Here is a 22631-nt window from a genome sequence, read left to right as displayed (position 1 = left end):
GAACTACATAGTGAGACCCTGTCTCAAAAAACAAAACAAAACAAAAAAAACAAAGCAAGCAAAAGTAAGACAGCGAAGAGATGGAGGAAGTGGGGGGGGGGGAGAGAATTGGATATAAAAAGAATTAAGATGTGCTATGTACCTGTACCAGCTCCACAAGATGAATATAATCATTATGTACTGCAAACATACATAAAAATTAAAATTAAGGAGACAAAACTAAGAGCAAAGGGGGAGGAGGGTAGAGTTCTGACAAAAGTCAAACCAGAGCTGGAAGTGGTGATGCACACCTGTGATCCCAGCACACTGGGAGGCTGAGGGAGGGGATCACAGCTTGAGCCCAGCCCAGCTTGGGAAATTTGGTGAGACCCTCTGCTAAGAGAAAATATCAAAAGGACGAGACTGGAGATGTCACTCCGTGTGCGGGCCCTAGTTTCAATCCCCAGGACCAAAAAACGAAACATCAAAACAAAAACTGGTCTTCTAACAAAGGAAAGAGAAAATAAGAAAAGGCTTCAGTTTGAGGAAACTTAGCAGGCCCAGGTTTGAAGAGGTGGGTCAGACTGGCCTGCCTGTGCACAGGATGGAAACCCGTGTTTTGGGGGGCTGCAGCAGCCTGGGGTCTCAGTCCTAGTTTCCATGGTTGCTCTGGCTCAGGGCAGCCTCCGTCTAGGGGCTGGGCTCTGCTGGGATCCCAGGGGACCCTAGGATTAGGCAGGGAAGACTTCTATGCACAGCTGAATGTCCTGTGAATCTCTTTTCTTGGTGCCCTCCTTCTCAAAGGGCCAGGTCAGTGTTTTGCCAGCTTTTCCTCAATGACCAACACACGGTACCTATTTCCAAAATACAAAGTAATAAAGGATACAAAGCAAAGGCCAATCTTTGTTCTAATTACCCATTGGGCACCTGTGGGCCCATGTGGGGAATCACAGGTTTTAGTGAAAACCACTTTTAAGTCTGTCTGCCTCAGAAGCGAACACAAATCATGCTTTTTATAAGTAACAGGTTAAGGGTCCAGGAGTTTATCTGTCCTCTGTCCCTGCAGTGGTCTCTGACCTTGTCACCTAAGTCCGGTCATTGCTAGAGCTACTACTTGAAATAAGATCTGCCTGACTTAAAAGGCAGTGCCTCTGGAATATGCTGCCTCTTTGTATGTTTTGTTTTTTGAGACAGTCTTGCTATGTAGCCCAGCTTGTCAGCCTACCCTACCTGCCATGCGTTTCTTGGTCTCATAGGGGGTCCTAAAACAGTGTTACAAACCCATGTGCCATGTTATTGCATGCTGGACTCTGCAGTGCTTTACGCCGAGGAACTCATTTAATCTTCATACCAACTCCATGCAGAAAGGACTGCAGTTTCCTGTTTGATACGTGGAGGAAATCAGAGGGGAGCCCAAGGTCACACGCTTCGCTGATGCTGTAAACCTTCAGTCTGTTCTCCGCACCGTGCCCAGAGCCCTCCTGTTTTAAATCCAGGTCTTCCCAGTGCTCAAAAGCCTTTGGTGGCTCCCTTATCTGAGGCTGGGGCTTGCAAAGCCTGCGCATGGACCTCCCCAGCCTCAGCTCCTTCTCTCTGCCCTCTGTTTATGCTGCCCCAGACTCCGTGCTCCAAAGTCCTGCTTCATTTGCCGGGAACTCTCTGGCCCACTTGCTCCCTCACCTCCTGTTCAAGGCCAGCCTGAACTGCTTAGTGAGACCCTGCCTCAAAGAAACACACACACACACACACACACACACACACACACACACACACACACACACGATGCTTGGTCAGTAAGCGTACTGGGTGGGTCAGCAGATGCACAAGAGAATGAGGGAAGGTCAATAGTGAGAAGCAAGACAATGGGCACAATGTGCAGTCAGAGACGAGGAAGAGCTTGCTTGGGCTTCACCCTGGCCTCCCACTTCCTGCTGTTAAACTTGACACTAAGCAGCTTCTGAAAATAGAGCTTCTTGAGCTGAATGGATGAAGCCAAAGGGTGAGAGGGCTGGTGCCGAGACAAGTTCCCTAATTCACCTGCACCATGGCCAGAGGGCAGGGGAAACATGTCCGCTGGTCCTGAGGGGTCAGGGCTTACAGTGAAATTTGGGGAGGAAACATAAGTCACATACATCGAACCCACTCTGGTTTTGAGACTTGATCAAAATATAGTGAATGATTACATTAAATATTTTATGACTGTAAAAGCTGGGTGTGGTGGTGCACACCTGTAATTCCAGCACTCAGGAGGCTGAGGCAGGAGGATTGCATGTTCAAGGCCAGCCTGGGCTACATAGTGAGTTCAAGGCCAACCTGAACTTCTTGAGATCTTGTCTACAAAAAAAAAAAAAATTATGACTATAAAAGATACATTGCCATGAATCCCCTCAAAATACTCCCCCTCACTTCCAAACACTCATCCCATTATTCTTGCCTCTTTCTAAAGCAGTTCTGGAAGTGTTTTCTGAGTGTCTTTACAAGGTGTGATTAAAAAGATATATATGGCGAGTGCTGCTGCCGAGTGCCATCCAGCAAAGGCCGGTTTGTAAAAACATGACAGTGCGTGGTGTTCTCATCCACCTGTCACTGGATCTGGCACTGTTCAACTGCTGGCTCTTCCCCAAAATCAAGATGACCAAGAAAGGGAAATGTTTTGAATGGAATTAGGACACCTCAGCAGTCACTTGACAGAGCAACTAAAGACATGAAAGAGGATTTTGAGAAGTGCTTCAGAAAGTGGCCAGAATGATGGGATAAGTGTGTTCAAAGTGTGTGTGGGGTTCATAGCAATGTCTTTTATTGTAATACATTTTAAAAGTTTTAAATATTCACTGTATCTTTCTATCACATATCATAAGTAACAGGAATAGGACAATGTGCAGCAGGGAAAGTCCTAGGGTGGGAGCTTAGTCCATAAAAGGAATTTTTGCTGCTGCTTTGTTGGGTAGCTCTAAAGCAGAAGGCTATGTGGCCTCCATGCGTAATCCTCAACCCTCAGGAAAAGAAGGTGCAGTTTTGGGTTTTGTTGTTGTTATAAAGAATCTTATCAAAAATAGGCTTTTGAAAGGAAAGTTTATTCCAGTTATCAGGGACTAAAATCAGGAGATTCTGGCAGCTGGCTGGGAAAAGCCCTTTATCACCTCTGACCCTGGGAAATAGCAGCAGCTGGCTGGGAGAGATTTCATCCCACAGTGGCTGGGCTAACACCAGCAGAGAGCTATCAGCAGCTCACTGGGAAAGGAATTAGGCTTCTGTGGTATTGAAGGGGCCAAGGAATCTGGGGTGCAACGTTTATGACTCGGATGCCCAGGACGGTCTGCTCAGGTGTGTAGACAATCACGGGCCTTCTCGGCGCCGGGGGTTGTGTACTTCCTTTGGAGTCCATCTGCCCTATTTACTGAGGAGCTGCTGCTGTTTGCGGAAAGCAGCCTGTTTGCTTTCCCCCTTTGTGAAGGACTCAGTTAAGTTAGGCCTGGCAGTTGTTACTGTTGATTTACATGAAGCTGTGAACTGAGATGAACTTTTCCCCCTCCCTTCCCTGACCTGTAACTTACTCTAGGACACGATCCCCAACCTTAAGGCACCAGGGACTGGTTCTGTGGGAGTTTTCCAGGATGGTTCGGGGCCAGGGCGTGAGGCCTACATCCCTGGTGCGGCTTACAGCAGGGTTCTGCTCCTGGGAGAACCCACACTGCCCCCCCGTCTGCCTGCGGGAGTGGATCTCATTCTGCAAATCCCAGGCAGGAATGGCGCCGGGGAGCTGGGCTGTCCAGAGAAGCTGCCCTGGCTGTTTACTCCTGCGGATGCCTGACTAACAGGTTGGAGGGCAGAGATCCCAGCTTTCTTTCAGACATATCAGAGTCCGGTCTGCTGAACTCCAGGGTAGCCAGAGCTGCTTTTGCTTCTGGCTGCTCAGTCCTCCTAACTAAGGAAGTGCTGTTCCCTCTCACAACCAGCCTACCCTCTTCCGAAAACCAAAGACCATCTCACCTTTCACAGGAACATCAGTCAGGCTGCCCTGTCACCCCGTGCTGTGGCACTGAATACACTTTATTCCCCAAGGCTTTTGTCCTTGGGCAGGGAGCTTGTTTTTTCGCTTTCAGCCCCAGGGCTAGGATGGTGGACAGTTGACACAGGGCTGTTGGGTAAGCAATGGACAGGAAGGCGCAGGTGGTGCATGGGGTGGTCTAAGGAAGGAACAGAATGCAGGGAAATCTGCCTCTACATAATCAAAGGAGATTACGACACAGATGGGATGGATGGGGTGGCCGGGTGATATGCAGACCACAGGTACCTATTGGGAAGAGACAGAGCCGACTCCCCTCGTCAAGGAGAGCTGTGTACTCTGACTGGAACTATCGTGGGAAACACTGGGATTACAGTTACTAAAGCAATGAAAACCCCACAGGGAGAAGCAAGTGGAAAAGACCAGTGAGCAGAAGCCATGAGGAGAGAGCACAGGCCTATTGGAAGAGGACCAGCCCTCTGCCTGCCCCAACCTCCACTCTGCCCTGCAGCCTTCCTGCAAACCTCTCCAGAAAACAGGACGACTAAGAGAGCAACACAAACACCGGAAGGAATGCCGAAAGTGTATCCCTCAGACATTACTGGCAGAAATGTAAAATTAGGTTTTGCCGCCTGCCTCGCAAGTATAAGGACCAGAGTTCGATTCCTGATACCAAAAAAAAAAAAAAAGAGGAATGTAAAATCACACAGCTGGAAAAGTCTGCTTTCTTCTTAAAGAACTGCAGGTGAAACACCCTATGACCCTGCAGGTGCACTCCTAGGTGAGCCCTGTGGATGAAAGCAATGTTCTGTATCTTCCTGTTATGTTCTCCATCTTCCTGTTATGTTCTCCATCCGGGTGTGACACTGTACTGTATCTGGGGACACGGGATTCCTGGGTTCCTTACAACTGTATGCCAACCCATAATTAACCTCAAAAGGCTGAACTTGGAGAAACAACCACTTGTTTTTATTTTTGTTTAGAAGCCCAAAATCAGTTGAGGGGCAGTCTGAAATATCGGACCCGGAAGTGGCTTCGTGTCCTAGAGGACTTCCTTGTACATGACAATTCCAGGGCCCAGATGTTGATTCCTCGCTGTCTAATCAGAAGCCATTGTCCTTGGGGCCTAGGTATTTATCTCCCCAGCTAATTCAAATGAAGACATCTGGTATTAATGTATCTTTTCAAAACATCTAGTCATCTAAGAAAAATGCTTACATTTTCTAGGTAACAGATGACGAAATTACAGTCACAGGCTAAATTCAAGACTACTGTAGATTAGTTAAGTCAATTTTTTTGATGAAAGACATGAAAAAATAATAGATGTCTGTTTTCCTGCCCTTAAAATGTCTTGTAGGCCACTGCGTGAAAGCAGAATAAAAAGTAACCTTCATCCATCTGTTAAAAACAAAAATACGGTTGTAGGACAGAGAGGGTAGCTCAGGAGTAACACTTCCATGACACACAAAAGGCCCTGAGCTCCACCCCAGCGCCACACCAAACAGTTTCAAGATTTTGTATTAAGTTACACTGAGAAAGGAGAAAGACCTTTATTTGCTTTGCATAACAATAAAAATTATATATTACAGGGCCAGAGGTTTAGCTCAGTGTCACCGGAGCCTGCCTGGCAAGCACAAGGTTCTGAGTTCAATCCCCAGTTCCGCAGAAGAAAAAAAAAAAATTTTATAATTTTAAACTACCAGGATGAGTAATTTTCTTTTGGGTGGGCAGCACTGGTACTTAACAAAGGTCCAAACTGTGCTACTGTCCCTAGCCTTTTGTAATTTTTTTTTGGACACAAGTTCTCCCTAAGTCATTAATGGACTCAAACTTTCAATCCTCTTACCTCAGCCTTCCAGAGTGCTGAGATTACAGATGTGCACGACCACCTCAAAGCTCACGATATATAATTATTTTCATCTGTCAAAAATAATTTTATCAGTTAAAAACAAAAAAACCCACCTAAAAGTGGTTTCTTTAAAAGCTATACATTTTCTCCAGAAGAAAAAATTCCTTGCTTTTACTCAGAAAAAAAAAATTTAGATACAATACTTGAAAATGACAATTCTGTCTAAAAAGAGTTCTTTGGAGGAGGGGAACTCTAGGGTTCACTGTGTTATATTTTCTTCTTTTTTCCCTTCTTCTTCTCCAACATTTCCACCACTTTCCTTTTCTTGTTTGACCCCAGGCTGCGGCCTCTGGCTGGCTTCTTACTGTCACTGCCTAAGCCACGTGTCTGTGGGTCAGGTCTTGATGCTGCTTCTGCCTGCACCACGGCAGCAGATTCCTTTTTGCTGATCTGGGCCTGTTCTTCACTTACTGAAACACAAGAGAGTGCATTTAAGACTGTGTCCCACTCTCTGAGTAAAATAAACACAGGCTGACCATCAAGCGAAGCTATCCAGACAACATCCACTTCAACAATCCCAGAGGTCAAGAATGATCAATTTTTAAAAACTATCAACTTCATTTACCAGGAGAAGGCTCTGCCGGTGGAGGAAGGCTCTCCTTTGTGTTTGCCCTTCTATCCAACCACACTCCTAGACACGTCAGCCTGGCCTGAGTGTTTACTCCACACAGTAACGACGGCGGAACATCCTAAAAGTGAAGGGAGAAAAACATATAATGTAGGTAAGAGGAATTCTGAGTGCTCTTCTTTGTCCATAACCAAGTCAGCCTGATTTAAAATCTATTACAGCCATGCACCATAGAGCAATGTTTCAGGCAATGACAGACGCACGTGCAGGAGGCTGTACCATCTGGGCGTAAGCACCCTGCAATGTTCTCACGGTCACGGTGACGAAACTGCCTCCTGAAGCATCCCCTAGAACGTAACCTCACCACTAGGTGCTGCTTGTCTCTATTTTCTTGAGCGTAAGACATGACGTCGAGAAGTAGTCTACTCTCTTGATTTATGACTGTTTTGATTGTTGCATTCACAGGTCAATTTCTGAGATGTACACAGAAATGATAAATAGATTTTCTATGGAATATTTCTCACTGATTTCTAGGGCTTAACAAACCAAAAACTTGTACAAAGTAGTCTCCAAAAAACTGTATTCACAGAATGTGTTTATGAGGGAATAAGCAACAATAAACTGAAATTCTAAAGAGACTTCTGGGAACTAATTGTTAGTTCCACAGTCACAATCAGGGTGTTACAGATTCGGTGTAGCAGCGGCAGTGTTTTCACCAGGTACTTTCCAGAGAACACTCATTGCCCAAGGAGCAAGTGACACTTTTCTGAGAAGAGCAGAGGGCAGATTGCCATCAGCTCGGACTCACAAATGCCAACCCACAGCTCTATGGGGAGCCTGATTTTAAAACCATTAATATCAATCATGCCCAGAAATTTTAAAATGCTTGAAGACTGATGTCTTACAACAAAAATATTCAGCTTCACTTAACAAAAAGTACTGGCAACAAAACCTGGGTGAGAGTGTACTCACACTACACTACGGCACCGACCTTATTCTGCTTCAGCTTCCACACTTTGATGAAACCATCGCTGGACGCTGTAACAAGAACACGATGCTCCAGAATTTCAACACTGATCATGTCTTTTACCCTAGGACAGAAACATGGATGCCACACAAGACCATCAGTTCCAAGGCATGTGGTATCCTCATAAAACTATGCATAAAGCAAAACCAAAACCCTCTATGCTCACTTCTATGTCTCTTGCTTTTGCAATGCTATCCCACACTGCTCAACTGCGTCTTAACATATAACCATGTTTCATATACCTGTTGGTTGGTGACTCATTTTCAGGACGAAAAACAGGGTAAAATTGACCATCAGCCAGGTTGTAAGAAAAACCTGAAGACGCCTATAACTAACTGGGCGATCTCAAAGGAAGTAAGTATGACTGGAGTCCCTGGCCCCAAGCATTCTCAGTGCTGTGAGGAAAGGGAACACAAAGGAGAATGATAGCCCCTTCCTAGCAGCCACCTCCCTCTCCTCCAGGGTCTCCACTCTGTGCAAGCGGCTTTTCTCTCTGGGTTATGGAGGTCGCCTGACTGGCTTTTCTGCTCCCAGGTTAGCTCGCTAACAGTTTTTCATGTGAAGTCAAATCATGTTACTTTTAGGCTTACAACCCCACAAAACTGGGCATCTACTTTAAAATAACACAGCGGGTGAGGAAGTGATGAAGATGAGGATGAGGCCTGGCCCTGACAGGATCAGGGCTGAAGCCGGTGCTGCGCCTGTGCAGCTGGCTCCTCACACCAGTCTGCCTGCCTTAACGATGCCAGGAGTGGTGGCACAGGCCTGTACTCCCAGCACTGGGGGGGCTGAGGCAGGAGAATCACTGCACGTTTGAGGCCAGCCTGAGCTACGTAGTGAGTTGAAGGTCAGCCTCAACTACATAGCAAGACTCTGTCTCAAACCCAAAAAAAAAAAAAACCCAGCAAACAGAACAGGGGCTAGGGTACAGCTTAGCAGGAGGATGCTTGCTCAGCAGGCTCAAGGCCCTGGATTCGGTCTCCAGCACCACAAAAATAGAAAAAACAAAAACAAAACCTACAGAGCCACTCAGAATGAAATCTAAGCTCTTCACTCTGCCTGCAAGCATCAGTTTGCCCCCTGCCCTCTCCCTTCTCACTCTAATGAGCCCTGCAGGCCCTCTGCCTGTCCTTAAAACCTACCAAGCTCTTTCCTCCTTGGGCTACTTGGGTCTGGGCTGTAGCTCAGTGATACAGCGCTTGGCTAGTGTGTCCGAGGCCCTAGATTCAATCCCTAGTATGGGGTGGGTGGGTGTGGGTGTTATCCTTTATGCCTTTTTATCCTTAAGGTTTATTTTTCCTTCCCTTATCATCTTATCTAAATAAATGACCCTTTTATTCTTTAGTCGTATTTGTATTTCCTGTGCTCTACCACTGAGCTGCATACCTTGCTTATAATCTGTTGCCTTATACTGGATATTCAGTGACTCCGGCATGAATGCATGAACAGATGGCCAAATATCCTAAGCGTTAGTAATGCATCTGAAATGGCCTTCCTTGAATGTGTTTACTCCCCAAATCCAGAGCAACACCCCATATACTGACTGTAGGAGTCCATTTACAAAGATAGGGTGGGACATGCCTGTAATCCCACCCCATTGAGGCAGGAGGATCCCAAATTCAAGCCCAGCCCGGGCAACTTGGTGACTTAGCAAGACCCCACCTCAAAAATTTAAAAAGGCCTGGGATGTTGCTCAGTCTGGATGCCCTGGGTTCAATCCCAGTTCTCTGGAAAATAAGACTTAAGATTCGAGACAAAGAAGAACAAGAACATGCAGATGAGGGCCGGGGATTTAGCTCAGTGGTTCCACCGCTTGCCTCACAAGCGCAAGGTCCCAAATTCAATCCCCGGTACCGGAAAAAAAAAAAAAAAAAAACGGGCATGGAAAGGAGGAAGTGAACAAGGAGAGTTAAGAGCGGCTGGGACAAAGCAAGATTGTTTAGGGCCTTTGTCTTTTGTAGTCTGGGGGATGAAACCCAGAGCCTCCCACCTGCTAGGCAAATGCTCTACCACTGAGCTATACACCCAGCCCTGTTTATTTTAATTTTCAAGCTCCAAGTCTAACAGGTTTACCTGAAAAAGGTCCAAATGGTCAGTCTTAATCACAGCCATCACTTCTGCATTACAAAGTCCAGGAATGTAACATTCTTTGCACACATTTCTAATTGTCTCTGCAGTTGTTCTAAAACACTCTGCTTTCTGAAACTGTTACCTGTACATGTGTAACATTCATTAATGCTCTACACCTACACAGAGGAATTGGTAAAATACCTGTGTTCATGGGCTTTAAATTCACAGAGGCACATCAGGGACTCGCAGTCAAAAAACCTCACTACCTCTTCGTCTCCAGCCACTGCGAGGATGGAGTCCTAGGAGAGAGAACAGGAAGGGTACTCGTGATGCTGTTGGCAGGCCTGGCAGTCTTTAAACTCCCACAGCTAGTGTTTGACAACTTACTGAGAGAAAGGTAACAGAAGAAACCCGCTTCCCATTGGTGATGGTGCCACTAACGGATGCAGTGTGAAGCTGGTAGACATCTATCTTATTCAGGATGACAACTACATATTTCTCCCCACTCGGGGACCATTCTACTATGTGAGCATCTGGAAGTTATAAAAGCAAGATTTTATCAACAGAGAAATAAGATGATCAGAGTAATAAAAAGAGCAAATATTTACACTATTTGCATTTTCATATCCATTTTCCTATTAGATCTTCACAACAAATTTATGGTATACATTTTGCAAGTTAACTCAAACAATTATTGAAAATTACAGAGCTGACTCACGGCAGAGCCACAAGAACCTACATAAGAAAGTGAATGGAAACATTTCGTTCACAGGAAACAGTACCAGTATATAGAAAACAAACCTCTGTTCTTTGTTTTTGGTACCAGGGATCAAACTCGGGTCCTTGCGCCTGCGCAGCAGGCGGCAAAACCACTGAGCTAAATCCCCGGCCCGAAAATAAACCTCTGTAAACATATACATAAGCATGTGTTTGTGAACATTCATGTTCCATTAGCTTATTAAACAAAACTACTCACTTTGTTTTATATTTTTTATGAAAGCTGATCTTCCCTCCACAAGATTCCACGTTCTATAAAACAAGAAGCTTGCTTTTGGCATGATCATCAATTGAAGCACAAGCAAAATGAAGACTTGCTTAAATGACAATTTTACCAAATCCTGACTATTAAGAACCTGCCATTTTTCTTTCAGCAACGTCTTGATTTTTTTTCCTTCCCAATAATGGGGATTGAACCAGGGCCTCTGCACTGAGCTCACTTTTTAAAAATTTCAGACAGGGTCTCAATATCTTGCTCGGGCTAGGTTTGAACTTGCAATCCTCCTACCTCAGCCTCCCAGAGTGCTGACATTACAGGTGTGTACCACTTCCAACTTGAAATTTTTATAATCAAACAGAATTAAAGTACACTTTGTTCCCACACTTTTAATATGTTGTGCTTATTGTATTTTCAAAAGCTTTCATCTCCTAAACCATTTCATCTTAAGACTATCCTCTTCCTTGGTCCACAATTTAGGATGACAGGAACATTAGTGCACATTTGAATGCAGGTCATTTTTAATACTACCATTATGAAACAGATCATTAGCTTTCTACCTTTTCCTGGTATCATAGGGTCTTTAAATGACTGAAAACTGTGGAACAACACAGCAAACAATATCTAATTATTATGGCAAAAGATCCAACTTGGTAAAGACACTTCTGAGCACGAATGACTTACCTTAATGTCTTATCTGTGCCTACAGACAGGGCCAACTTGCCAGAAGGGTGAATGGAAAGGAAGGTCACATGTCCTCTAAAATGAAACCAACAGTTAGCTCCCAACTTGCATGGTGCCTGGAGAGCGCCAGCGGGAAGAGCCAACTTACTTGTGTGCTTTAACTGACTTTAAGCATTCCCACTTCTTCACATCCCAGACACAGATGAGTCCATCTTCGGCCCCACTGATTAAGTGCCTGTTGCCATAGAACTTCAGGCAAGTTATTGTGCCTGCAGAAAAAAGAGAGGCAAAATTAGATTCACTCTCAACAAGGCTCCATTTCTGGTTGGAGGCCTACACTATTGTGAGTAAAACACTGGACTTGGGATGCAGCTCAGCGGCAGAGATGCAGATCAAAGCGAATCAGTTCCTTCTCCGTCTGCCATCACAGTTGGGAGATGGCTGGCTAGGGCAGTCAGAGTTGAGTTCCAACAAAATGAACTGCTTCCTCAGTTAACCTGGTGAACAATCAGGACGCAAAGCCATGACTTCTGCTTTCTAAAGAGGGTTAGCTACCCAGTCAGCCACAGTCCAATCACTATCAGAGCTGTTATGACTGGACTTTCGTTCACTGCTCACTCACTGTCATGAGAAGTTATTTGGACAATTTTATAAAATGTTATACGTTTCAGATGTGCCCCCTGGAAACTCCTTCCTGTGGTTAATAAAATTTCCTTCATCTTTCAACCTCTTCACAACATTTCCTTCTTCCCACAAAAACTAAATTGTAGATCTCCCCCAAATTTCCCCTATGGGTCAAATATTAAAAGACAGGAGTCAGGTGAGGAAAAATACCACATTCCTCTAGCCCCAAAGCAGTCTACATATAACACTTTTACCCTATTCCTTTTGTTTGCGTTATTCAGCACACCTGCCCCACTGCTGAGGGATCTACCATCCACTGCCTGCCAACCCAACTCTGGCTGGCGGTCTGTTTCCTCAATGCAATTTTACTGAAAAACAGCCAGTTCATTCAGTTAAAACACAGATAGCTACATACACACAACTGTGACAGAGCTGAGCAACTGGAACATAGGCCACGTGGTCCACACAGCCTATTTACTGCTGGGTCCTTTACAGAATACAAGCGAAACCCTTGGGTTGGTATTCTCTCCCTAGGCACCTCCCAGTCCTTTAAGCTACACTTTTTATGGAAAGAGCCAACATTCTTTAATAATTCTGCAAACAACAAAAGTGGTAATATGTGGGTTTGTGTAGCACCTTCTTAAAGTAGAAGCCATTAACCAGCTTTGCCCATGTTTTCCTCTTTCCCTACATCCAACATCTGACCTTGGAAGTTTTGTGCTCCCACATCTTCCACTCGCTATGTCCCTGACTCCATCTGCTCCCCAGAAAGAGAAGATCTATTTACAGCTATTAGAAAAAAGGATTTACACAAAGAATGCAGGAAACCAGGAAGTGTACTTCACTCATCCCCAATCTACTGCCTAAGTTCTTTTCTTATTGTTGAATATTAGTGGGTTGGAACATACTGTATTTGTGTAACTTGTTTCGTCCAAACCTGACAAGGAAGCCTTCCTGATAAGAACGAGGGGAAAAGGAATATTATGTTGAAATCACTCAAAGCCCAGTTTCTGCTGAAGAGCAAGACACTTGTTGAAGTGTCTAAGGACCAGTAATAGAAGGCAAACATTTATCACTCTCAATTTAGTGCTAGAAACCAATGCTTGGTACAGAACCTTTGAAACATATAAAAGATAGGATGGGAAAAGGGATCTTATCTTATCTTTGCAGGAAATCAACCTCCCTGGCTGAGTTTCCCGAACTAAGCATATACCTTATTTATGTATTTGACGGTAATGGGGGTTGAACCCAGGACATTCACAGAAATACACCCCACCTCAGGCTCCCAGAGTGCTGGGATTACAGGCGTGTGCTGCCACAGCCAGCTAATCCTACTACTCTCACTTCTCCCTTTCCTTTTTCTTCTTGAACACATAATAAGCCCCTCATTTGTCCCCTAGAAGTGCAAACAACATATGATTTTCAGTCCTGAGGGGGAAAAAATTACCTAGAATCTTTCCACCCCTTAATCCTGCCAGGCAACTTCACCATCAGTATGGAAAACCCAACCGTGAGTGGGAGTTACTACTCTGTGCCCACCTCAACTCCAGGGACCTCTGCCTTCTGTGTGCTTTAGTCCTCTATACTTAAGGTCTTTGGTGGTAACAGTGCCCAGGCTGTGAGGCAAATGACACTTTCTATCTCCCAGCAGGACTGTGAGTGGCCTAAATCTCCTGGCAAAAAATATGCTACATAATAGATATGTACTAAAAAGTCCAACTGAAGCCAAACACTGAAGTGATAACACCTCCACCTTACCTTGCAGGATACAGTCCTTACCGTTGTGATGTACTAGAGCCCCGTGGTCTATCTTCTTTTTCATGTCATATATGTGAATTGTTTCATCTTTGCTCCCTGTGACTACAAAACGACTGTTCACAGCTACTGCTGACAAGGAGGCAGTGTGGGTGTGGTGAGTGAAGTCGGCCACTGAAGTCCATTTCTGAAGAGTACAACATATGATCAGTTATGTCACAGTTGTCTAGCAACATAGTTCTACAACCCATAAAAACTACCGATGGATCCTATGAACGGAAGATAAACTACGCAATGATATGCAAAGAACCTGAAAACTGAGTGATTTCAGTGGGACAGCAATGCTGGGTATCATGACTCCAGAACCCAATGATGGAGAAGGGACTAGGCACTATTTACTCGTATGTGAGATTTCCATGTCATTCATTCATTTATTCATTCAACTGTGCAAATTTTTATTTGAACTTTTTCATTGAAAAAATGGCAGGGCACAGTGGCACACACTTATAATCCCAGTGCTCAGGAGGCTGAGGTAGGAGGACTGCTTCAAGTTTGAGGCCAATCTGGGACATATAATGAGTTCAAGGCCACCCTGAACTACATCACAAGACCCTGTCTCAAAAAAACAAAGGGCTGGAGATTGAGCTCAGTGGTTCCGCCACCTGCCTCCCTCGAAAGTGCAAGGTCCAGAGTTCAATCCCCGGTGCCAAAAACAAACAAAAAAACCAAAAAACGTTATCTACCATGTTTGGTACTACTTTAGGCAGCTGATATATAACAGTTGTTACAGCTCATGTCTAGATGTCCCCCAAAGCCTCAAGCGGCCATAGCTGGGATTTTCAGAGGTGGCTGGATGTAGAGAGTGTGACGCTGGAATTGATTCATGGTGTCATGATCAAGGGCACCAGGATTAAGGGGGTGAGTGCTACCCGCCCTAAGCAGCCTGGGTAAGATGTAAGGGACAGAAAAGAGCTGTGGGTTGCCCCTTGTTTCCTTGCTTTTGTTGTCTTCTGCCTGCCAGGGACTGTTTCTCCTCTGTGATGCCCCTCTGCCATGCCACCCTGCCTTGGAGCCAGCTGATTCTGGGCTGAAACCTCTACACACTGTGAGCTAAACCTTTCCCCCTTTAACTTTGGGTGTTGGGTATTTTTGTCTCAGCAACGACTGAAAAGTAACTAAGGCAGTAGTAAACAAAAATCCCTATTCTAATAGAGCTTCCATACCAATGGGAGAGACATAAAATAAATTAATGTGATGGTACATAGAGATAAGTATGACAAACCCTATCAAGAAAAACTGAATATGGATGTTTCCGTTATTAACCAAAATAAGCCCCAGAGAATCAATTACCCTGTCATATAATGTATGCAAGTATTAATATCATAGTGTATTCCAGAACTATGTACAATTATTATATGTCAAAAACAAAGTCACAAAAATGTCCCCGTGGCATGAAGGAAGCTGGCATTTCTGGGCATAGGAAAATGAACTACAGATACAAGGTGACAGCAGTCAAGTGTGCGTAGACAGGGTCTAAGGAAAAAACAGCCTGCTCCTTCACCAAATTTCTGTCCTGCTATTTTACAAAATGTTCGGGCTTTGATCAGTATCAACCCCTCTTAGGTAAAGAAAATGACATACATGCATTATTTACTGGGAACTTAACATGGGTAGGGAAGGAGGATTAAAAAGTCCCCAGAGGTATGGATCTTGCTGTAGAGACCTTAACATAAGGGATGCTGTACAAGGGAGACATATAACATGGAGAGAAATTATAGAACACTGTAAGTACTTTATTAGATGAGAAAATAAAAAAGTAGACTGCCAACACAATAGTCAAAGTGGTACATAAGACAATACCTAGGTTTCTGATCTCCTGACTTCTAGACCAGAACTATTTTATTCTGAAGCAACTAGAAGTACTGTAGCTCCTAGAAAGCTACCTCATTACTGAATGTGTTTTCTTTACTGTAAAACTACTACATTCCACATAAACAGTAGTTTTCACAGCGAGCCTCTGTGACGCGACACAATTACTCCCATTTCATAAATGAGCAAAGAGAAAATGTCCATGGGGGAAACCAAAAGAGTTGATTACCCAAAAGGGGAGAGCAAAACAGTGGGTACTGAAAGCTGAGGAAATGGACAGAGAAAAGTTTTATGGTGTTAGAGGTAAGTGATTGACAACAATCAACTGTACATTTCAAATTAGTTAGTAAAGAGAATTCTGAATGTTTCCAACACAAAGACACGATAAATGTTTTAGGCGATTCATACAACAATTGTTAACTATAACAGGCAGATATTAAGTGGCATTTTGCAAAATGTGTATTCCGTGTCTCAAAGGGTCTGTTTTTTATTCAAGGCCCGAAAATGGTTCATCAAGTAACCCATGGACAGCAGACAACGAGAAGTAGGGGCGGAATGTTTACCTCGGCCGCGTGGACGCCAAACACGCCGTGCCGCCCTCCCCGGTAATCCCTCCGCTCGTCCAGTCTCACCTCGTGGCCGCCATTCGCCTCGGGGTCCGGGTGTACAGTGAATCCAAAAAGGACCTGCTCGTAACTACCAGCCAGCAGCTCCATGCGGCAGCACACTCGCCTCTCCCAGGAATCCTGCGGCGCCCCGGCGGTGACGGAGCCGGAAGCAAAAGGAATGGCGGGACCTTGCTGCGCCGGCGTTGAAATTGTCGTCACTGCGCGGGGCTGCCTGGATCCGAGGAGACGGTTTCAGCGCCGTAAACTTTCCAGGCAGAGAACAAGAAGGGACACCAGAAGAGGAGTTTCTCATTACAACGAGAAAGAAAAAATGGGAGCAAGCAGGCAAATTGTAGGAAGACATAAGCAGGGCTGGGCTGGGGGAGTGGGGCGGGACTTCCTCTGCACAAGGCCCTCATTTCCGGAACGTCACGGAAGGGGCTGGACTAACTTCCGGCCCGGAGGGCTAGGGTTTCTGGAGGTGCGGAGGGCCCACGGAGAAGGGGTGAAGAGTTAAGTTCTCTTTTTGTGCAAGAAGCCATAGAAGGAGTCTTTGTTTAGCTACAGGGAGAAGAGTGGGATTTAGGGTTCGTGTCGTCAGTGTCCGGTCTGCAGCCACAGGCACACATGTGCGAGAGTGAAATCGGTACCCTAGAAGGCCGCTTCCTGTGGCCTAGAGCTTTCTGCTGCCAGCCTTTCCTTCCAGCCTGGTTCGCGAGGCTTCCCTCGGGTCAGATCGGCCTAGGATATGGCTTATTTCACCTCAGGGTGTAAGGAGCGGACTGATTTATGGGAGGACACAGTCAACCGTCGTGAGCAATCTAGAAGGAAGTCTCATCTTTAGACCTGTTTGACCTCATCCTAACCCCATATAGGGAAATTAAGAAAAAGCAAACAGCCTTTTAGGTTGGAGATTTTCATAAAGTCGGAGATGTAGAGATGTGTTAGAAATCACAATTTTCTTAAAAACTCAATGCAGTAATATTAGCTCGAATATTTCTCATAGACACCGTAACAGGTCTCTTGTAGACAGCTAAATTAATTAGATATTTGATAGGCAGTTAAGGCGGGGCCCTAGAGGGAGTCAATGCAGAAAACAATTGAGACACATTTACTAAGGCTAGGATTCGCAAAAGAGGAATTATTACACTCACTTTCCCTGGGGATGAACAGCAGGGATTGATATTCTAAATAGGTATCAATCACCTCGGTGGGGAACCGAAACCTCCCTAGCCCATTTCTTCCTGGATGATCCTTGTTCATTTCTTACAAGCTTGAGGGTGACTTGCTTCCCCATTTGATCTCCATTTAATCAGTATTATTACCTAAGCGACTATACTTGTAGTCTTATTGGTTGGCCATGGTTTTGACCCATCTCATACCGACCTTGTGATTTTCCATTGGATCTTATTAGTTGACTGTAGTTTTGTCCCACTTTGTACTCCCCTCACCTTTGTGGCTTTGCTCCCTAAAAGTCCCTTGAGAAGCAGGGTCCTGGGCAACCCACTTCCTGGTGTCCCCTCCTGTCCCTCTCAGGCAAGAGCTGTCTTTCCCTCAATAAACATTCCCTACTCTTTTTTTTTTTTTGGTACCGGCCATTGAACTTGGGACCTTGCACTTGTGAGGCAGGCGCTGGAACCACTGAGCTAAATCTCTGGCCAAATATTCCCTACTCTTAATCTTCATTGTACCTAGAATTCATTCTTTGATTTTAGAGAACATCAATTTGGCGTTTTGGGCATCTAGCAGGTTGGGAGTTAGGATATTTCCTTTACATTACTTATCATTACTTATCATTACTTATCATTCCTTTACATTACATTATCATTTATTTGGAGGTTCTATGATCATATGCCCTGTATCAGGTCAATTTCATAAGCAGGGGTTAGTGCATACATCCATGGTAAGTCTTAAATGCCCTGTTTGAACTGTAATAGAATCCTCCCGTGCTTAGGTGCTTTTCTTTGGTGTTTGGGTTGTCTTATGTATTTAATTCAGGGCATATTTTAGTTCATGTTTGTTTGCATTTGGAGAAACAGTTTTATTTTCTGGTGCGTTGTCATTGTTACCTAGGGAATGGAAACTGTTGTATAGGCACCATATATGTAACTCAAAGTGATTTTTACTTTTAAAAAGATTAGAGATTGGTGGAACTAATCACAGCTCCGAAGAGCTAGCATCTAGGCCAATGTGGGAAGTGGGTGACTCATGGATAAATTCCAGGGGTTCTGAATCCCCAGAAATTATTTGCAAAATTGTGGATGTAAATTTTTAGAAAAAAGCGTTCAGTTTTCAAAGCAAGTAATGCCTCATCGAAGGGAGAATCCCTATTTTAGTCTTAACTACAGGTTATGTAAGTGCTGAACTATGTCCAGAAAAGTGACTTTTTCAAGACCACACAACTGAGTAACAGTACTGCTGCTGCTTTTACATTTCCTTGGCCTTGAACATTCTTTTTCACAGAGAACAAAGCAGCAGCATTTCATCTGTGGCTGTGGCAGTAATTTCATAACTTGCTCAGATTGTAAGTATTCATTGGATAAAAACACATAATGCAAAATCATACACCTGTTCAACTGGATTGAAATGGAGCATACTTCCTGTAAAACCTCCTGTTCTCTCCACACACAGGATGTAAAAAGCCATCTGATCTCATTATGAAAACTGCAGTTGCCAAGAAACGACCAACTGTTGAGAGTTAAATAATAAACACTAGAGCATGTGAGGATTTATTTTTAGTTTTGCTTTTAAATTATTGATTGATTTTTGTCCTTGAGCCATGCATTGATTCGTTTAGTCATTCAACAAATACTTATTAAATGCCTGGATTTTGTTCACCAGAGAAGAAACATTCAGCTTTCCCTTTTGGGTGGTGGTGGTCAGGTGGATATTCTGAGTTAGGAGCAGAATAGTATGGAGAAAGGTCAGCCCTGCTACAAATACCACAGCGCTAATATTCCTGCACAGTGACCCTCAATTCTTAATGTGAAAAGTTGTAACTCTTAAATTCTGGTAAACTGTATGTGGTTGTAGTCCCAGAGGACTTTGCTCCCCTTTGTATTTCAGAGCTGAGGGAAGCAAAGATAGAGGGAGCAAGATTGCTCCCCCTGGACACTTAGACTTTGCCCTGATAGAAACTTGCTCCCCTTGCTTCATAAGAGTAACCAGGTGAAATAATAATAGGGGTTTGGGAGCAAAATAGTGTGAACCCTTTGTCACTGTTAGCTTTAAGGCCCCTCTGTCCCCTGCTCTTGCCATCTTCTTAGGTGGTTTCAACATGGCACATTGGCCTCCACCTCCTTATCAGTATTCTGCTTCCAAATCCCTTTCCAACTACAGCCTCAACTCACCCAGTTATAGCCACGGGTCTTATTTTCTTTCTGCAAAATCAGGCTTATAATTGATACAGGGGAAAATACAACTCCCAACTGTCTAGATGTCCAATAGGCCAAGTTCATGTTCCCTGAAATCAAAGAATGAATTCCAAAAGACAAAGGAGGTTAAGAGTAAGAAAGATTTATTGGGGAATAGAAATAGCTCCCGAGAGACTGAAGGGGTCCCGGAAGTGGGTTGCCACGAAGGCCCTTTGTCGGGTAGTTTATACAACAGGGTCACAACATGGGTCAAACTATAGGACTACAAGTATAGCAGCTTAGCTAATATTGGTCCAGTAGGGAAATGGTTCACATAACCATGGGTGCATAGAAAGAAGCGTTTTGGGAAGGGATGGGTCTGATGCCTTGGTCACTCGCCTGGGTGGCTGATGCCCATCTGGACTTCCTGGGCAAGGTGATACCAATTACAGTATAATTCCAGGTTACTGCTTACCCCTTAGGGAGCTACATAGTCCCAGCCATCGCATCTTTATCTTGAGGCCTGGTCTTCAGATGCGCCTCCAGCCACAATTCTGGTGTCTTTCTTTTCTTTCTTTCTTTTTTTTTGCTGACTTCCTTGACAGCCTAGTCCCTCTCTGATTGCATATTAATTTCTTTCTAACTTAGCTGCCTATACTAAAATGGTAAGGAAAAAAACTAAAGAAAGGATCTTAACCAATACGTTTTATTGAATGATGCTGAGCTGCTATAGTAGTTAGGAATTGTTTAACTTGATATAATAAAACAATGGATGAACATTTAGCTCAGTGGTTCTGCTGCCTGCCTCACAAGTGAAAGGACCAGAGTTCAATCCCTGGTACCAATAAATAAATAAATACATAAATAAATACATAAATAAATAACAAAAATAAAACATTAGTGGCCTGGGTATGGTGGCACATGGCTATAATCCCAGCACTCGGGAGGCTGAGGCTAGCCTGGGCTACATAGTGAGACACTGTCTCAAAAAACCAAAAGAAGGGCTGGGGATTTAAGCTCAGTGGTTCCACCACCTGCCTCGCAAGAGCAAGGACCTGAGTTCGATCCCCAGTACAAAACAAAACAAAAGAAAAAAACCCAGTGGCTTAAACAAAACATTACTTAAGTAAAAGAAAACGGGAAGTAGGACAGTTTAGGGCTGGTGGAGGACATCTACAGTAGTCAGGGTCCCAGGCCTGTCCAGTCTTTCAGATTGTTAGAAGTATCTCACTGGCCTGAGCGGGGGTCCACACAGACCTGATGTCCTTGCCCCAACCTCAGCTTTAGCACCAAGTTCAGTGAGAAGGAGGAGGGGGCCTAGGCCTTGGGCAAGTACCTCACGAATGCAGTGTTACCTTCAAAACACTTCTGGGAAACCCCAGGCCAAGTCCTCTGGTATGCAGGCATACCCTGCCTCCCGGAGGTTGCTGCTGAAGGCCCCTCTCTGCAGCTCTGTGCTCCAAGAGTCAGAGGGCGGTTCATTTTTCAGGTTTGTGGGAAGTAGTTTTGTTTTCCGAATTTGTAGATTTTATTTGAATATTGATTCAAAGAAATAAACAGTAGGGAGTTTGAATAGTGACTTATATTTGGATATTAAAGTTTTTTAATTACCTTAATTATTGCAAAGCAATTATGAAAATACTTTCAGTGGCCTAGGGAGTAAGGTAAAGCATCAGAATTGTCCAAATAACCAGGGCCTGAAAACATGGGGGACCTCACATGATTTTGTTCGGCAAGTATGGAGAGCCACACCACCCCAAAGACTGCAAATAGCAGAGAGTACTGGAGGGAATTCCTCTTCCTGACACAATCAACCCCCGACAGCACATGTGGACAAACCCAGGAGGGCTCCCTGGTCTGTTTAGAGCAGGGCTGCTGGGCGTTGAAAGGGAAGGTCTTTGCTTGAGGTACTTTACCTGAGCCCTTGGGATCCATGCCAGTGTCTTTGCTTGACAGCCTTCTCCCCTGGGGAGTCTGGCTGTCACTGCAGAGGGAGCTCTGCCCTCCCTCCCGTTGGTTTAGGGGTGTAATGTGACCAGTGACCCACACTCCCTGTCCCCCAGGACTGCCACGTGGGGAGTATCTCTGCCTCAGGTACAGGCCGTCATCCAGAGTGCTGAGCCAGCACCGCCTCTGTCTGTTCCGCAGAACCTGGTCCTTTTCCTGGGTGTGAGGTGAGGCCAGCCTCCTCTGAACTGACTGACTTTCTGCACAATCCTAATTGCTCTTCAGTGTCAGCAAGGTGTAGGGTGGAAGCAACAGAGATGCTGCGTAGGGCTGAAGGGACACCCATGCCCGCCAGCATAGCCTTTGATCCAGACCTTTGGAACCATAGCTGTCACTTGTCTGAACAAAGTCTCAAACACTGTGACTTTTATGGGGGGGGCAATAAAGATATGAAACAAACAACAAAAACAGTCTCTCGCTAGAGCTCGTTAAAGTGCAGCAGGAAGGAGGGCCTAGGGCCACGCCATTGGTATAGTGATGGGGCGCTCGGGTGTGGTGGAGCGGTCAGACTCGACTCCCAAAACAACCTGGCCAACTGGGAACGTATAGCCCAGGAGCAGCAGGTGTCAGTGGATGGAAAATTATGAAAAGAAAACATAGGCGGGGAGGGGGATTCTGGCCAAACCAACCCAGCAGGAATCTTGCTGAAGATCGCTGAAGTCCAGCCAGGGCGATCGAACATCACTGGGGAGCATGGAGGGTGAGAAAGCCAATCAGCTATCTGAGACGGTCAGATACCCAGGGCCAGGGGCTCCGGCTAAAGGACTCAGCAGGGTTCTTCGGCTACAACTGGATTTTGTAAACACAAGCACAGATGGGCCCAAGAGAAGTTTCAGCAGCATGGCTGGAGCTTGGCCAAGCTGAGTGGCAGTCCTGGTGTTCTTGTGCATCATTCCCACTTGAGGTCGCCTCCTCGTCCAGGACAGCTGCAGTTGTTTTAGCTCAGGGTGTTGCACCTGCAGTCCCTGCACCAGGTGTCAGTCGGGAAAGGGTGGGGGATGAAAGGCCTCCATCTGAGCAGAAGCCCTTTGTCCACACAGCTCTTTCCAACCTCTTTCTAAGGGCTTCATTTGTAGCTTAGCCAGGCCTGGCCATCTGACCAGAAATACCATCTTTTTTATTGGGCCTATTGCCACCTCCAAATAAAATCAAGGTAATGTTTGGTTTTTGTTTTTGTG

The 22631-nt window shown here is 45.0% G+C and overlaps 1 protein-coding gene across 4 annotated transcripts; it reads right to left on the bottom strand.

Moving 5' to 3' along the window:
* Positions 1-5520: 5520 nt before the first annotated feature.
* On the bottom strand, positions 5521-16499 carry Pak1ip1 (PAK1 interacting protein 1). 4 transcript variants are annotated; one of them, XM_004847703.4, is made up of 10 exons: positions 16118-16499; positions 13641-13803; positions 11386-11506; positions 11238-11312; positions 10536-10588; positions 9947-10092; positions 9761-9858; positions 7454-7553; positions 6460-6583; positions 5521-6304 (listed from the first exon to the last, which is right to left on the bottom strand). In XM_004847703.4, the coding sequence occupies exons 1-10, from the start codon at positions 16199-16201 to the stop codon at positions 6102-6104; spliced, it is 1167 nt and encodes a 388-aa protein (XP_004847760.2). In that variant the 5' UTR covers positions 16202-16499; the 3' UTR covers positions 5521-6101. The 4 variants fall into 4 exon arrangements, with proteins under 4 accessions (XP_004847760.2, XP_087037888.1, XP_021116328.2 ...); XM_087181762.1 differs by having other exon boundaries at positions 13620-13803; positions 16049-16472; XM_021260669.2 differs by having other exon boundaries at positions 16049-16472.
* Positions 16500-22631: the final 6132 nt, after the last annotated feature.

Source organism: Heterocephalus glaber, unplaced genomic scaffold, assembly GCF_053883595.1.
Source record: "Heterocephalus glaber isolate CG9 unplaced genomic scaffold, H.glaber_assembly_v1.0 deba00001472, whole genome shotgun sequence".
NCBI classification, from domain to species: domain Eukaryota; kingdom Metazoa; phylum Chordata; class Mammalia; order Rodentia; family Bathyergidae; genus Heterocephalus; species Heterocephalus glaber.
This window is presented reverse-complemented; position numbering and strand designations above follow the sequence as displayed.

What these genes read in the sequence shown, in the direction of transcription:
- Pak1ip1 (XM_087181762.1), bottom strand. Translation starts at nt 16,201, where the DNA reads ATGGAGCTGCTGGCTGGTAGTTACGAGCAGGTCCTTTTTGGATTCACT. An exon ending in AAGTCAGTTAAAGCACACAA is followed by an intron (nt 11,313 to 11,385) that starts GTAAGTTGGCTC and finishes GTTTCATTTTAG; the next exon opens with AGGACATGTGACCTTCCTTT. An exon ending in ACCGGCAGAGCCTTCTCCTG is followed by an intron (nt 6,305 to 6,459) that starts GTAAATGAAGTT and finishes CTTGTGTTTCAG; the next exon opens with TAAGTGAAGAACAGGCCCAG.